The sequence below is a fragment of the Nicotiana tomentosiformis genome, chromosome 6, assembly GCF_000390325.3.
Source record: "Nicotiana tomentosiformis chromosome 6, ASM39032v3, whole genome shotgun sequence".
Lineage (NCBI taxonomy): Eukaryota > Viridiplantae > Streptophyta > Magnoliopsida > Solanales > Solanaceae > Nicotiana > Nicotiana tomentosiformis.
In genome coordinates, this window is record NC_090817.1 from 15,838,407 (window position 1) to 15,851,653 (window position 13,247).

The 13,247-nt window shown below is 35.5% G+C and overlaps 2 protein-coding genes and 1 long non-coding RNA gene across 3 annotated transcripts; 1 reads left to right on the top strand and 2 right to left on the bottom strand.

Annotated features, from left to right (window-relative positions):
- Nucleotides 1–1,480: 1,480 nt before the first annotated feature.
- LOC117279796 (uncharacterized) lies at nt 1,481–5,259 on the top strand. The gene is made up of 4 exons (XR_011408365.1): nt 1,481–1,709; nt 2,862–3,035; nt 4,563–4,981; nt 5,245–5,259. It is a non-coding gene; the product is annotated as an uncharacterized lncRNA (long non-coding RNA).
- A 69-nt stretch (nt 5,260–5,328) lies between these two features.
- On the bottom strand, nt 5,329–11,043 carry LOC104109069 (transmembrane emp24 domain-containing protein p24beta2-like). The gene is made up of 4 exons (XM_009618262.4): nt 10,684–11,043; nt 6,729–6,915; nt 6,538–6,645; nt 5,329–5,728 (listed from the first exon to the last, which is right to left on the bottom strand). Exons 1-4 carry the CDS (start codon nt 10,897–10,899, stop codon nt 5,595–5,597), a joined length of 645 nt encoding a protein of 214 aa, XP_009616557.1. The 5' UTR covers nt 10,900–11,043; the 3' UTR covers nt 5,329–5,594.
- A 346-nt stretch (nt 11,044–11,389) lies between these two features.
- On the bottom strand, nt 11,390–11,923 carry LOC104109071 (agamous-like MADS-box protein AGL29). Its single transcript, XM_009618268.4, has one exon. The coding sequence runs from the start codon at nt 11,921–11,923 to the stop codon at nt 11,390–11,392; it is 534 nt and encodes a 177-aa protein (XP_009616563.1).
- Between the last annotated feature and the right edge of the window lie 1,324 nt (nt 11,924–13,247).

Genomic DNA, 13,247 nt, shown 5'->3' on the forward strand with positions numbered 1-13,247 from the left:
CCACTTGCCAGCCTTACTCGCAACATATATTCAGATGCAAATTAAATTTGCGATACAATTAAAAACATGGAATTGACAAGAGGATGATCAAGACTCACGAGGAATGGAATATCATGTATTCATGGGGAAAAGGCCATGCTACGCACGTACATTTGATTTGGAAGCATGTCCGTTGATCTACTATATTCATATAACTTGATGTTGTTTGATATAACCTTGTAATATTTGTAGTAGCGAATCCAACCACATGTCCGCGATCACAAAACACACTACGTTATGGTTGAAGCACGCACAAAATATAAGTCTAAATTGAATTAGATATACATTTCATAACTCAACCTCTTTACTAAAAACTCTTTTAACTTCTAAACTCTTAATTCACTATTCTCAACACTTGTACGTGATTCCACATTATATTGCAAGATAATTTCTAATGTCATTTTTAGTGTAACGATCCGGCCGGTCGTTCTGAGTATTACAGCCTCGTTCCCTCATTTACTGCTCAATTTATGCTTTACAGTTGTTATGTGACTTGTCGGGGTAATTGATTCGGGTCCGGTGAGGTTTTGGAATGAATTAGAACGCTTAGTTCCAAGGTTTAAAGTTTAAGTTGAAATAATTGACCGGATGCTGACTATGTGTAAACGACCCCGGAATAGAGTTTTGATGATTCTAATAGCTCTGTATGGTGATTTTGGACTTAGGAGCGTGTCCGAAAAAATTATTTGGAAGTTCGAAGTTAAATTAGGTTTGAATTGGCTAAAATGGAAATTTAAGTTTGGAAGTTTGACCGGGGAGTTGACTTTTTGATATCGGTGTCGGAATATAATTCTGGAAATTGGAATACATGTGTTATGTCATTTATGACTTGTGTGCAAAATTTGAGGTCCACAGTGGGTGTTGATTTCTTCGCGCAGTTGATTTTCTGGAGATTCTGAGGTAGCTATCGGTGTTTCGCAAACTTTGTCTCTTCTTCCCTATCTTCTTGCTTATTGTATTTAGTCTCAAACTATTATAGACCGTGTTTTCTAGACTTGTGATGTATAGATACTCATATACTCTGTGACACCCCGATAGTTGGGAATTCCGCGTTGAGTTTTGGGTTTCTATCCCTGTTCATGAGAATTTTTGTTATTTAAATTGCTTTAATTTATTTTTCTGCTAAAGGTGTTGTATTACTTCGTAATGTCGGCTTGCCTAGTATCACGATAGACGACATCACGACATGTTAGGATTTTTGATAATTACAAACCTATAATTCGTTTGTAGGTGTAACCACCTTAACAAACCCATAATTATAAGTTACACTTGGTAAATAATTATACTTTTAATTATTCAAACAACAAAATGAAATCAATACGCTCATCATAAAAGAAAAATAAAAAAAATAAAAAATTAAACCACCGGTGGTAACCAGTGGCTCACATTGAAGCCAGTTCAGTCTCTCTCTCCATTTTTTTCCTTTTTCTATCTAACGACATTTCCATAATTCAGTTGTAGAGTCCAAGAAAGAGAAAAAGGAGAGAGATTTTCTCTCTCTTTTTCCCCTTTTCTTGAGAACGACTCTCCCTCAGTTTTTGCTCCTTCCAAAAGAAAAGGAAAAAAGAAGAAGAAATACTAATTAATCAATCAATTATATTGAGCATTCACATTTTGACATCAAGTTTTTGAAACAATTTTCTGCCTTTCCAAACTCCAAAGACATGGCGGTATGATTCACAATTCTCTATATGTTTGTGTTCTTTGTAAGGTTTAAAAAATTGTCTTTTTGAATTCCAATTGTGTGCATGTGTTTTTGTTTTTTTCAAAATGCATTGTTGAGTTATATTTTTCTGTTCAATTGATGGTCGCCCTAGATTGTTTTTGGGAGATCTTTTCCATTTTTGTGGTTTTGAAGGGGAGCCTTGGAGCGATCCATGGTAAAGTTGTCTATGTGTGATTTATAAGTCACGGATTCGAACCGTGAACGCGAAATACTTTGTGTACTGGACTGATTTTTTTGCAATTTATGGTTCCCATATAATGTCTTTTTTAAGATATCTAGCGGCCTATTTTATGTATGTTCGATACCAATGTACAAATAATGGTGAAATTGGACTTTAGAGAACCTTTAGTTTTTTTCTTTCTTTATTTATTAATTTGGTATTTTTTTTATAATGGTGGTAAGCGCGCACCTCGACTATTTTACCTTATACTTACTGTCTCCTATCAGCATAGACTTAAGGATTAGACAGATAAAACGAAATCACCTAATATTGTTTTCCTCTATTGGGATTTGATCCTGATCCCATAGTTTTCATCCCACTTTATCGACCACCGGTCTGTCTAAATCAAGTTAAACTTAGCTCCTATTAGTACATAACACAATGGAAGTGAATAATTCGTTTAAGCAATATCAACTAGTTGGTTAAAGTTCAATATGTTGTTACTCGGTGTATGTCAAGATCTTTTTCCCGGTTAGAGACTTGCATATTCGCATATCAATTAGTTAGGAATATATGTTTTAGACATGTTAGTATGTTTACTTGAAGTCGTCTGCTTTCTACGAGTCATAGTCCTGTCTGAGTATATGCCAATAAGACTTGGTATAATTCTGGTTTATAAATTCTGTGTGCAGTTAATTATGTAGTATGTTACTATTTTAGCATCAAAATCATCGTAGTCTATACCACTCTGTGATGAGAGACAACTGAGGTTTATTACAACCTTTACCATTTATGTTTTCAATATTAGGAGTATCTTTCTCCTAACATGTAAAAGGCAAAGATTAAAGCTTATGTGATTCATTTTCATTTAAATATATATTTTGACATATATAGAACTCCATGATTCATATATAGTTTTTCTTATTCACTATATAGGAAGGTCGTCCACTTCCGAAGTTTGGTGAGTGGGATGTCAACGACCCAGCTTCAGCTGAGAGGTTCTCTGTCATCTTTAACAAAGCTCGAAACGAGAAGAAGACGGGCAAGATAGATCACTCCCCGCCAAAGAAAAACTACAAGCATACAGCAACTCTTGGAAAGCCTCAATCTGTAAGTTGTGGCTGATGATCTACCTGTTTTTATGTTATCGTTGCCTCAAGTTTTGACGCTTTTGTTGGGAAAATAGCACGTAGAAATAATATTCCCGGTATAGACTAGAGAACAACAATAAAAATGGAGAACCAAGAAATTATAATTAACAAGAATAAAAAGAGTTACTTATATGATGAGCAACAATACCAACAACATACCCAGTATAATCCCACAAGTGAGATCTGAGGAGGGTAGTGTGTACGCTGACCTTACCCCTACCCTGTGAAGATAGAGAGGCTGTTTCTAGAGACCCTCGACTCAAACATAATTATATGATGAGCATTGTATTTAATCTTCAATCTACGCCCATAAGTGATAAAGGAAATGTCACAATACTTTGATTTTGTATTGTGTTGGTAATAATTCATCATTTCATGTCATTTTAAAAGAAAGATAAATTATGTTAAGAGTATGTGTGCTCACATATGTATATGATGACTTGAATGTAGTTTGAAATGGTTATATTAAGACATTGAATTTGGTTATACAATTTACAAAAGCACTTGTGTTGGATTGGAACTGCAAATCTAATCCAAATAAAGTAGATATAATAGTAAGATTGGTTATATATCCATTGAGATCCTTCCATGAACTGTTTAAAGTTAGAAGTGGGATTCGTAATGCAGGTTACCTGTTACAATCGGTAAATATGACCCGATGGTGTAGGGCAGCCCGGTGTACAATGCGTCCCGCATTCACGCAGGATCCTGGGAGGGTCGCAACCCAAGGGGTATGATATAGGCAGCCTAACCTAATACAAATATTAGTGGATGCTTCCACGGCTCAAGCCCATGACCTATGTTGCGCGGACTCTCCAAAATGATATTGTAACCATGTCGGATCCTCCAAAAATACATTGCATTTGGAGGATCCGACACGCAACCCGCAATATTTTTTGGGAGAGTCCGAGCAACATAGCCCATGACTAGGAGTGGCAAACGGGCGGGTCGGGTTGGATATGGTTTGGGTAGAAACCGGTAATGAAAAAACGGATAAATTATCCGACCCGACCCATATTTGATACGGATAAAAAACGGGTTAATCGACGGATAATATGGTTACTTCTTGAATATGAACATTTTTGGGAGAATTTCTAGTCTCCCAAACTTGAGAAACCCCCAATTTGAGGTTTTACAAATGTAAAAGTTAAACTCATTAGTTATTCATTGGTTACCCATTGGTTATCCATTTTCTAAATGGATAATATGGTTCTTATCCATATTTGATCCATTTTTAAAAAGTTCATTATCCAACCCATTTTTAGTGAATAATATGGGTGGTTAACTGTATTCTTTTAACCATTTTGTCACGCCTACCCATGACCTATGGGTCACCGGGAGACAACTGTACCGTTGCTTTAATGGCCTGATAATGTAGAAAATTCTTTATACTAATAGTGTACATAACATAAACTCTTAAAGTTATACACAATCTTAGAGTCATTTTTTGTAGATAATAACATTGTGGACATGTTGCTTTTTTCAGAAGAAATGGTTCTGCTGTATGCGGTCCGGTGATGCCGATTGATGAACTCTGTTTGCTCCTAGACATTGCAATGTAAAGTATAACTTTTTTGAAAACTATATGCTAATAGTGTTCCAGAAGTCTGGAGCTGTATAGTCAAGCTGTGATGGATCCTGCTGGAATAAAACTTTGTTTATATTATAATATTACTCAGATTACAGCTTTTTGCTACCAAAATGTATTGTCTTATCTATGTGTTTAATTTTTTCTAATCTTGAGTTTATTATTGTTACTGTTAGTTTACAAGTTTAACAGCTGAAGCTTGACATGTTCCAAAAGGAGCTCGTTCTCTTCACTTTGTCATTTCCATTCACTCGGATTTCTTTTGTTTCATTGATTTTGTTCGGAGTCTCACATTTCTTCCGGAAAAAAAAGAGAAGGTGAAGGATCGTATTCAATGGATCTCTCTTGTTCCTGATTAGACTTTTTCCTGCATCCGTTTTCTTTTTATAGGATATGATAAAAAGGCCGCGTCAAAATAAATCCGTCTTTTACTCTTTTGTTTAGTATTCTTGACTATAGCTTATAAAATAAGACAAAGAACCATAAGAAAAAGATATCTTTAGATTCATAAGATCATCATAGGGCCCATTACTTTTTATTATTAAACCCCTCAATTAAATCAATATTCCAATTTATGCAGCAAATTTTGAATGGGCAGGAGCTAGGGAGTTTAAGAAAGAAAGGAAAACACCATTGTAAAGTAGAAAGTATTAAATGAAAGAAATTGTGCTACAACTCGTGACTTGTATATGGAACTTGTGAATCTTACAACCAAGAACCCTCCAGTGTTAGCAGTCAGTAAAATACCCTGTTTCACCACACAAGCTAATGAAGAATCCAAGTTGCCTGCTGCTTATGAGCTGGAAAGTTCGTAAATGCGGTCTATTTAATTGACCAACTGTGAACTATATGGGACTTGATTCTTTTTCGCTCACCTAATAAAGAGTGAAGTTCCGCCCACGTTTCAATGCTAGCTCCAAGAATGCAAGGCTAAACTCTAATAGTCCGAATCTTCTTTTCAAAAAGGCGTTGGAGGAGGAAGACCTGAAGAAAGCTGACACCAACAAGGGTAACTGATTCAAGGATGGCTTTGGTGATTGCTCTTTGGCTCATACCTTCATTCACTACACTTATAGCAGAAAATAGTTAGCCCAATATGAGTTAACACTAACAAAAAGCAACTTCTTTTCTTTCTCTATTTGTTGGATTAAGCTTAACATAATACATTTTCTACAACTAATTATGCTCCTCTACTCTTTAAATGGAATTAGACTGAGCGATCCTATATTGTTTGGACTCTCTGAAAATATCGTCGGGTGCGTGTCGGATCCTGTAAAAGTAGTATATTTTTAGATGATCCGACATGGGTACAGCAATATTTTGGAGAGTCCGCGCAATATAGGAGCGATCTACTATGAAGATACAACGGGGAGGAAGATTCTGACTTCGCCGCTATGCACCAGCACAGATATCGGGCAACTTTGTTCACCAAAGCTTGGATAGATGAGAAAAAATCGGCTAATGTTTTTGCCTCCGTTGGGGTTTGAATATGAGACATTATAGTTCTGAACTCACTTCATCGATCAATAGGTCACACCCTTGGGTGCAAATAGAAAAGATAATAGTATGATAGAACCAACGGTGCAGTAGAATCAGCACTTAACTTAAAAGTGAACTAGATAAAACGGAATCAAGGTGGTGGATACTATAATAAGATTCCATGTATATGTTATGAGGGATTGTTTCTGGTAATGGCCAATGGTACACACAGAATTTGTGCAAACAGTGTAGACATATTGTCACAATTCGATCTTTAAGTACGTTCAGATATAAGATTGAGTTGGTTTTGAGGCTTTACTTCCTGTCCGAATTGATATTTTGCACATTATTTTTAGAAAATATAGGTTTATTGTATATACAGAGAAACTGATACCTAATGCCTGGCGGTCAGTTTGTGCTTCAAGCCAATGCTGTTCAAACTGTATGTTGTAAAGAGCTGCTTCTAACTTTGATATCTGTTCCAGCAATGGATCAAAGTGCTCTGTAGCCATTTAGTCGAAAATATTCATACTTGTTAGTACGATAATAGAGTTGAAGAAAAGAAAAAGAACCAAAAGTATATACCATCCTTTGCATGCTGATCAAAGTATGTATAATGGACAACATGCACGTCGAAATCCAAGGTTTCATGATTAGGTGATTTATTTGTAAAGCAAAACTGGTAAACGCCTTTTCTGTGAGCGACAAACTCATACTTTTCACTAGTCTTGTCGGGGAAGTTGTGAATCTGCTCTCCAGAAGGCCCCTTAATCTGAAAATTAAAACAGATCGACTTCAGAACATTCAGAAACAGTTGGTATAATATAACAACAACAACAACAACAAACCCAGTGTAATCCCACGAGTGGTGTCTGGGGAGGGTATACATTTACCTTGAGAAGGTAGAGAGACTATTTCCGATAGACCCTCGTCAGAAACAATTGGTACAATGACGATAAGAGAAAAAGCAGTTCAAGATAAGATAGAGGAAACCAGAATCAACATGTTGTCTAACAAGCACCAACCAAATTTCACAGCTTCTACTTCAAATAAGAAAATAATGCCACTAAAATTGCAAGAAGCACTTCCTATTAGAAGCAAGGCGACTTATGTAATGGAATTAAGGAAATAGAAGCTAGGGAATTTCACAGCTTCTACTTCAAGTTGAACACCAACTTCTCAGGGAGTGGAGAACTAGTAGTAGGGGGCAGCCTGCTGCACGAAGCATTTCGTGTTCATGCAGGGTTCGGGGAAGGGCTGCATCCCAATGGATATGATGTATGAGCATCAATAGCTGATTAGAACCCGTGACCTACAGGTCACACGGAGACAACTTTATCGTTGCTCCAGGCTCCCCTTCGGAACGCAAAACTAGTAAAACTTTTTAATCAACCTTTGGAAAGTTCAGAAGCAACCAGAAAGCATGTATAATGCAAATTCAAGTAGATATCATGTCTCTGTTGATGTTTTCAGTTATCACATTCTAACTGTGAGACAAGAGTTCATTCTCTCAGGTATGTGTATCAAATCTCAATTTCGACTATCAAACTACATGGTTCTTTTTTAAGTACATTTGAACCATCAGATAAAAGTATTTTGCTTCTCTATTGTGTAAAATTCAATTTATATTGGCAGCCAAAAGAGTAGTTACATAATGTTACGATCACTGATACGAAGTAATAGAGGTTAATCATAAAATTACTTATGAAATTTATCCTCTTTCATAAGCATAAACATCTTTGCAAAGTGTAGACTTTGTTGGCAATATTCTTTGGGACCCAAAAATATTGTATTGTGTGGTGGACATCATTTGCACAAGTTGTATCTCTTCTTCTTTTTTGCCTATAAAAGAGAAGGTCATTAGTTCATTTTAGGCACACCAACAAGACTTGAGTCTTCATTTCTTGCTTCTTCCTTTCTTCCTTTGTTAAGAGTGTTTTGTATGAGAGTTAAGTGTAGGGAAGTACTTGTGTGAACCCTTTCTTTGGAGTGATCTTGTGAGGTTATTTTCTTAGGGTATTTGGGATTAATTAGAGTGTTTACTCTAATTTTGTACTCTCTTTTGTACTCTTATTGGTATAGTAAAACCGGGTTTGTTTCAGTAGCTAATATGACTTTAACAAAGACTTATGTTGAGAAATTTGATCGAAGTGCAAACTTCAGAATGTGGCAATTAAAGATGGAAGTTATCCTAATTCAAGATGGCTTAGATTTGGCGTTGCAAGAAAAGGAGAAGAAGTCGGATAAAATGACGGATGAGGAGTTTGTCGTTATAGACAAAAAGACAAAAGAAGGTATCATATTAAATCTCTCAAATGAGGTTTTACGTGAAGTTTCTGTAGAAACCACAGCTAAAGGCATGTGGAAAAAAATGAAAACCTTATATATGAAGAGGGCGGTGGAAAATAGACTTTACCTTAAGCAGAAGCTTTATACAATTCGTATGGGTGAAGGTTATTCTCTCTCATCTTGACACCTTTGATTTTATTCTTATTGATTTAAGTAACATAGATGCTCAAATTAAAGATGAGGATCAAGCCGTGTTATTGTTTTGTTCTCAACCCCCATCTTTGAAGCATATAAGAGATACTATGCTTTATGCAAAGGATAATATCTCTTATAAGGATATTAAATCTATCTTAAAATCAAAAGAACAGATAGATAGTGATACTACTGGGAAGCTAGTGGAACTCAAGCGGAAGTTGGCTTGTTTGTTAGGGGCAAATCCGACTCCACATCCAAATACAATAATTTAGAGTGTCGCTATTGTCATGAGAAAGGTCACATTATCTTTGAATACTATAAACTGAAAAATAAAGAAAAGCATAAAGAAAGAAAAAATGAGCACAAAAATACTGACACCGCCGAAGCTAGTGTAGCATCTAATGAGATTGATGGAACTATATTTTTAGCAACTGAAACTAGTTTCAGATTAAACAATGAGTGAATTTTAGATTCTGGTTGTTCATATCATATGTGTCCTAGCAAGGACTTATTTTCTATATATGATTCAGTTGCAGGTGGAGTTGTCCAATTAGGTAACAATGTTACTTGTAACGTTATTGGCAAAGGTACAATTCGGATCAGAATGCATGATAGTGTGGTGAGAACTCTCACCGATGTTAGATATGTTCCTGAGTTAGAAGAAAAATCACATCTCTTTGGACACTTTAGAATCCCTTGGGTGCCAATTCACTAGTAAAGGTGGAGTTCTAAAAAAAATTTAAGGTGCTCTTGTGATCATTAAAGCACACAAATATGGTTCGTTGTATACTTTATTGTGCTCCACTATTATATGCCCTACTACAGTTTCGGTATCACACAACTTGTCTGATTTTGATGGCATTAAATTTTGACATATGCCCATTGGGACTTTTGCGGAGAAGGTGGAGCAAATTTACTATATCAGCCAAAATTAGGCCAAGGTGAAGATTTATAATTATGGCCAATATTTTGGCTAATGTAGTCCATCTCACATAATCACAAGCATCTTTGCAAATTGTAGACTTTGTTGGCAATATTATTTGGGACCCAAAAATATTACATTGTGTGGTGGACATCATTTGCACAAGTTGTATCTCTTCTTTTACACCTAAGAGGCCAAGACTTTTTTGCCTATAAAAGGGAAGGTCATTAGTTCATTTTAGACACACCAACAAGACTTGAGTCTTCATTTCTTGTTTCTTCCTTTCCTCCTTTATTAAGAGTGTTTTGTATGAGAGTTAGTGTTATGAAATACTTGTGTGAACCCTTTTTTTGGAGTGATCTTGTGAGGTTATTCTCTTAGGGTATTTTGGATTAATTAGAGTTTTTATTCTAATTTTGTACTCCAGCCCAGATTTACCCAAAAAACGGATAGAGTTGAATTTATACGTAGTTCTAAGGATACGTGGTATAACTTGGTACAAATTGAAAAAATAAGTAAAGATATACCGAATATTAACGGTAAAAAGGAATGAATACAAACCCAAATTGAATAAAGAATGATTGATAAGTGAACAGGATGAATCAATGTTAAAAGCCCAAAAAAGGATAATATTTGCTAGATGTTATGTAAATTGGGGAATCCCGCGTTCACGCAGTCTGGAAAGGGTCGCACCCCAATGGTTGTAATTTTTTATGTCTGTTCGTAAGCTATATTTGGGAAAGCTTCAAACTTTGTTGTGAATCAATCAAGAAGCATTGAACGATAGAAATGGAAAAGAAAAGGGAAAGTGTAATCCCTGGTGAAAAAGAGAAAGTCAATACAACGGCGGATTATTTAGGGTTGGTTCAGCGCATTCAACTGGTCCACATATAATATGTGTATAACCATGTGTAATTAGTATATAATTTATATATACCGGTTAGAAAAAGTAAACAGTAAATCTAGCCGGCTATTTGCTTAAAGATCCCTAACAAAAATTCAGATGTATACATATAATGGGATCATCCTAAACTTGCTGACTCTAAATCTTCGATTTACCTCTGAGTAATCGCATCCCAGTTTCAGAATTTCAGAAGAACGGTAGAATTAAAATAAAATAAAAAGATTAATTACCAGAAGATCGACAGCACCCTCATTAGCAGAATGCCAGGGAGTGTCAGATTTGATAAAAACAAAGGAGACATGAATAGTATCACCTTCCAAATGAACATTGTGAGACAAACACTCTTCTCTCTCTATCACAAATCTAATCCCATAAATTCCCTGAAAACACAACACTAAGAGAAACAGTGCCACTCTTGACAGGTTTTCCAACGACCTAATTCGCATTTATGCTGAGGCGGAACCAGGATTTCAAATTATCGTAACTGAAAATGGAAGGAAAAAAAACACAAAATTTTTGAAAATGGTTATTATCTAACTGCCAAGACCAGGTTTATAGGTTCCACAACTGACACAAGGAGATTGTTTTTCTCCTACTAGAATACTTGAGAATTTTACACAAAAGATTTAGGAGCGTTAATTTCACTTTTATAGACATTTTCAAATAATTATTCAAATTTAGGTGTAAGATCACCCTTGATCATTAGGTCAGATTTTGCTGTGCTATTTATAAGAATATAAAAGATGTTGAATTTATTATTAAGAGACGTACTAGCTAATATACATATAAGATAACGCATTTAAAAACTATATTGGATATTATTAATGAAAATCATAGCAGAGTACATGCTTGTAGCATTGTCGAAATAAAATAAAACCACATCCCAATAATATGAATTTGAACTTTCTAGTTTAATTTTGTGCGTTGTCGGCATCTTTAGAAGTAGTTTGGTGACGAGGATGAAGCTCCAACTTCCAACTGATTCAAATGATTGTTCAAATTAAACATAGCATTGTCTAACCACGCTTCAAACTTTGTCATTTCATCTGCATTGAGCTGCTCAATTGACTCCCACCAACCACTCTCTCTAGTTTCTATCATCTTGTCATAGAAACGTGTTTGAGCAGTTGCAGCGTCTTCTCTTGTATCAAACTCTTCAAGCCTACTATTGAGATGGTTCACTTTGTTTCGAGCATGAGCCGCAACTAGGTGATTAATCTCACTTAACTGCATATCAGGACTCTGAAAACGAGCAATAACAACATCAGTTGTAGAGTGAAAAAATGAGAAAGGCTTACCAGTAGGGGAAGAAAGTACGATTCCAATGTCAACATCACATTGGGAAACAAGGTTGCCAGCCTTTTTGTATAAGCCCGTACGACGCTTTGAGAATGTGGCAAAGCGGTCGTCTTTGTTTTCTATTTTTTTAATTGCTATCTTTTGACGCCCTTTAGTCTTCTTGCTCACCATGGCTAAATTTATAAAGAGAGAACGATCCAGTAAAATCTCACTAGTGGAGTCAAAGTTTATTAATGAAACTTTTATCGAGAAATGATATTTAGAAGAAGCACAATATCACGGGTATTTATATACATCAAGAACTACATCACAATGGCAATATCGCGCCAAATATTGTAAGTTAAAAAAAATCTTTTCATCATACTAAAAAATTATAGTAGCAAAATGAAACCAATTTGATACCACATCAATGAAATCCAAAATTTTAAGCTAAATAGGTACTTATGAAATTTACCAAATTAGGGTCAGCAAGTATGGATATAATTTGAGGGAAGACCAACTACGTACCAAATCTCTCAAAACTTTCTATATAAGAACTAAGAAGCAAAATCAAATTCATCACTTGCATTAACAAAAGCAAATCTAAAAGCCAACCCAAATATGAAAATGTCTTAGTGTGCTTGCTAAAATTCATCAAGTCCAGGTTGACAATAGTGAACAACTGACTATAATTAGGAGTGATACAAATTGCAAATTAATCAAATCCTTGACTGCTTTAATATCAATAATATTTAGAACAGGATCCTAAATCTAACTTGAATAGGTAAATACTTTACCGAAACAACATAATAAAAACCAACTTTCCAAGTCATTAACATTAACTAAATCTGAAATTTGCTTTAACTGGAACATGTTTTAATGTGCTTGTTGAAATAAGTGTGAATGTAATTAGAAATGCATTGACGTCAATAGAAATGCAGTCACAATTTTGCTATATGCCGTTATAGTGAAAGGCTGTCATTTCAACGAATTGTTTTTCTTTTGGTTATTCCGCGGGCACTGTAAAATTTATACACCGCGCACACAGATTCAAAAATCATCTAAAAGTAACTTGAAAAACATACCAATAGTTTTATGTGTATGTCCTGCGCATTGCTTGAACTATCAATTGCTTGTTGATTCGCTTCTTTGTCATGTCACTACGTTTGAGAATTGAGAACCGCGCTTTATTTTTCAATCAGTAGGGGCTTATTAGGAATATGTTTTTAGATAAGTCAACTGTTCAACAGATCCCTAAAGTGTAAAAAAGATAGGCCAGTGCGCAAAACATTCCGCGTTCACGCAGAGTCCAGAGAAGCATCGCACCTCCTAAGGGTGTGATGTAGATAGTCTACCCTAACGCAAGTATTCGTGGCTGCATCCATGGCTCGAACCTACGACCTATAGGTCATACGGAGACAACTTTACCATTGCTCCAAGGATCCCCTCCGATCCCTAAAGTGTCTAAATGAAAAACTCTACTAATAAGTTCAGCAAGCCGTTTCCAGAATCATAA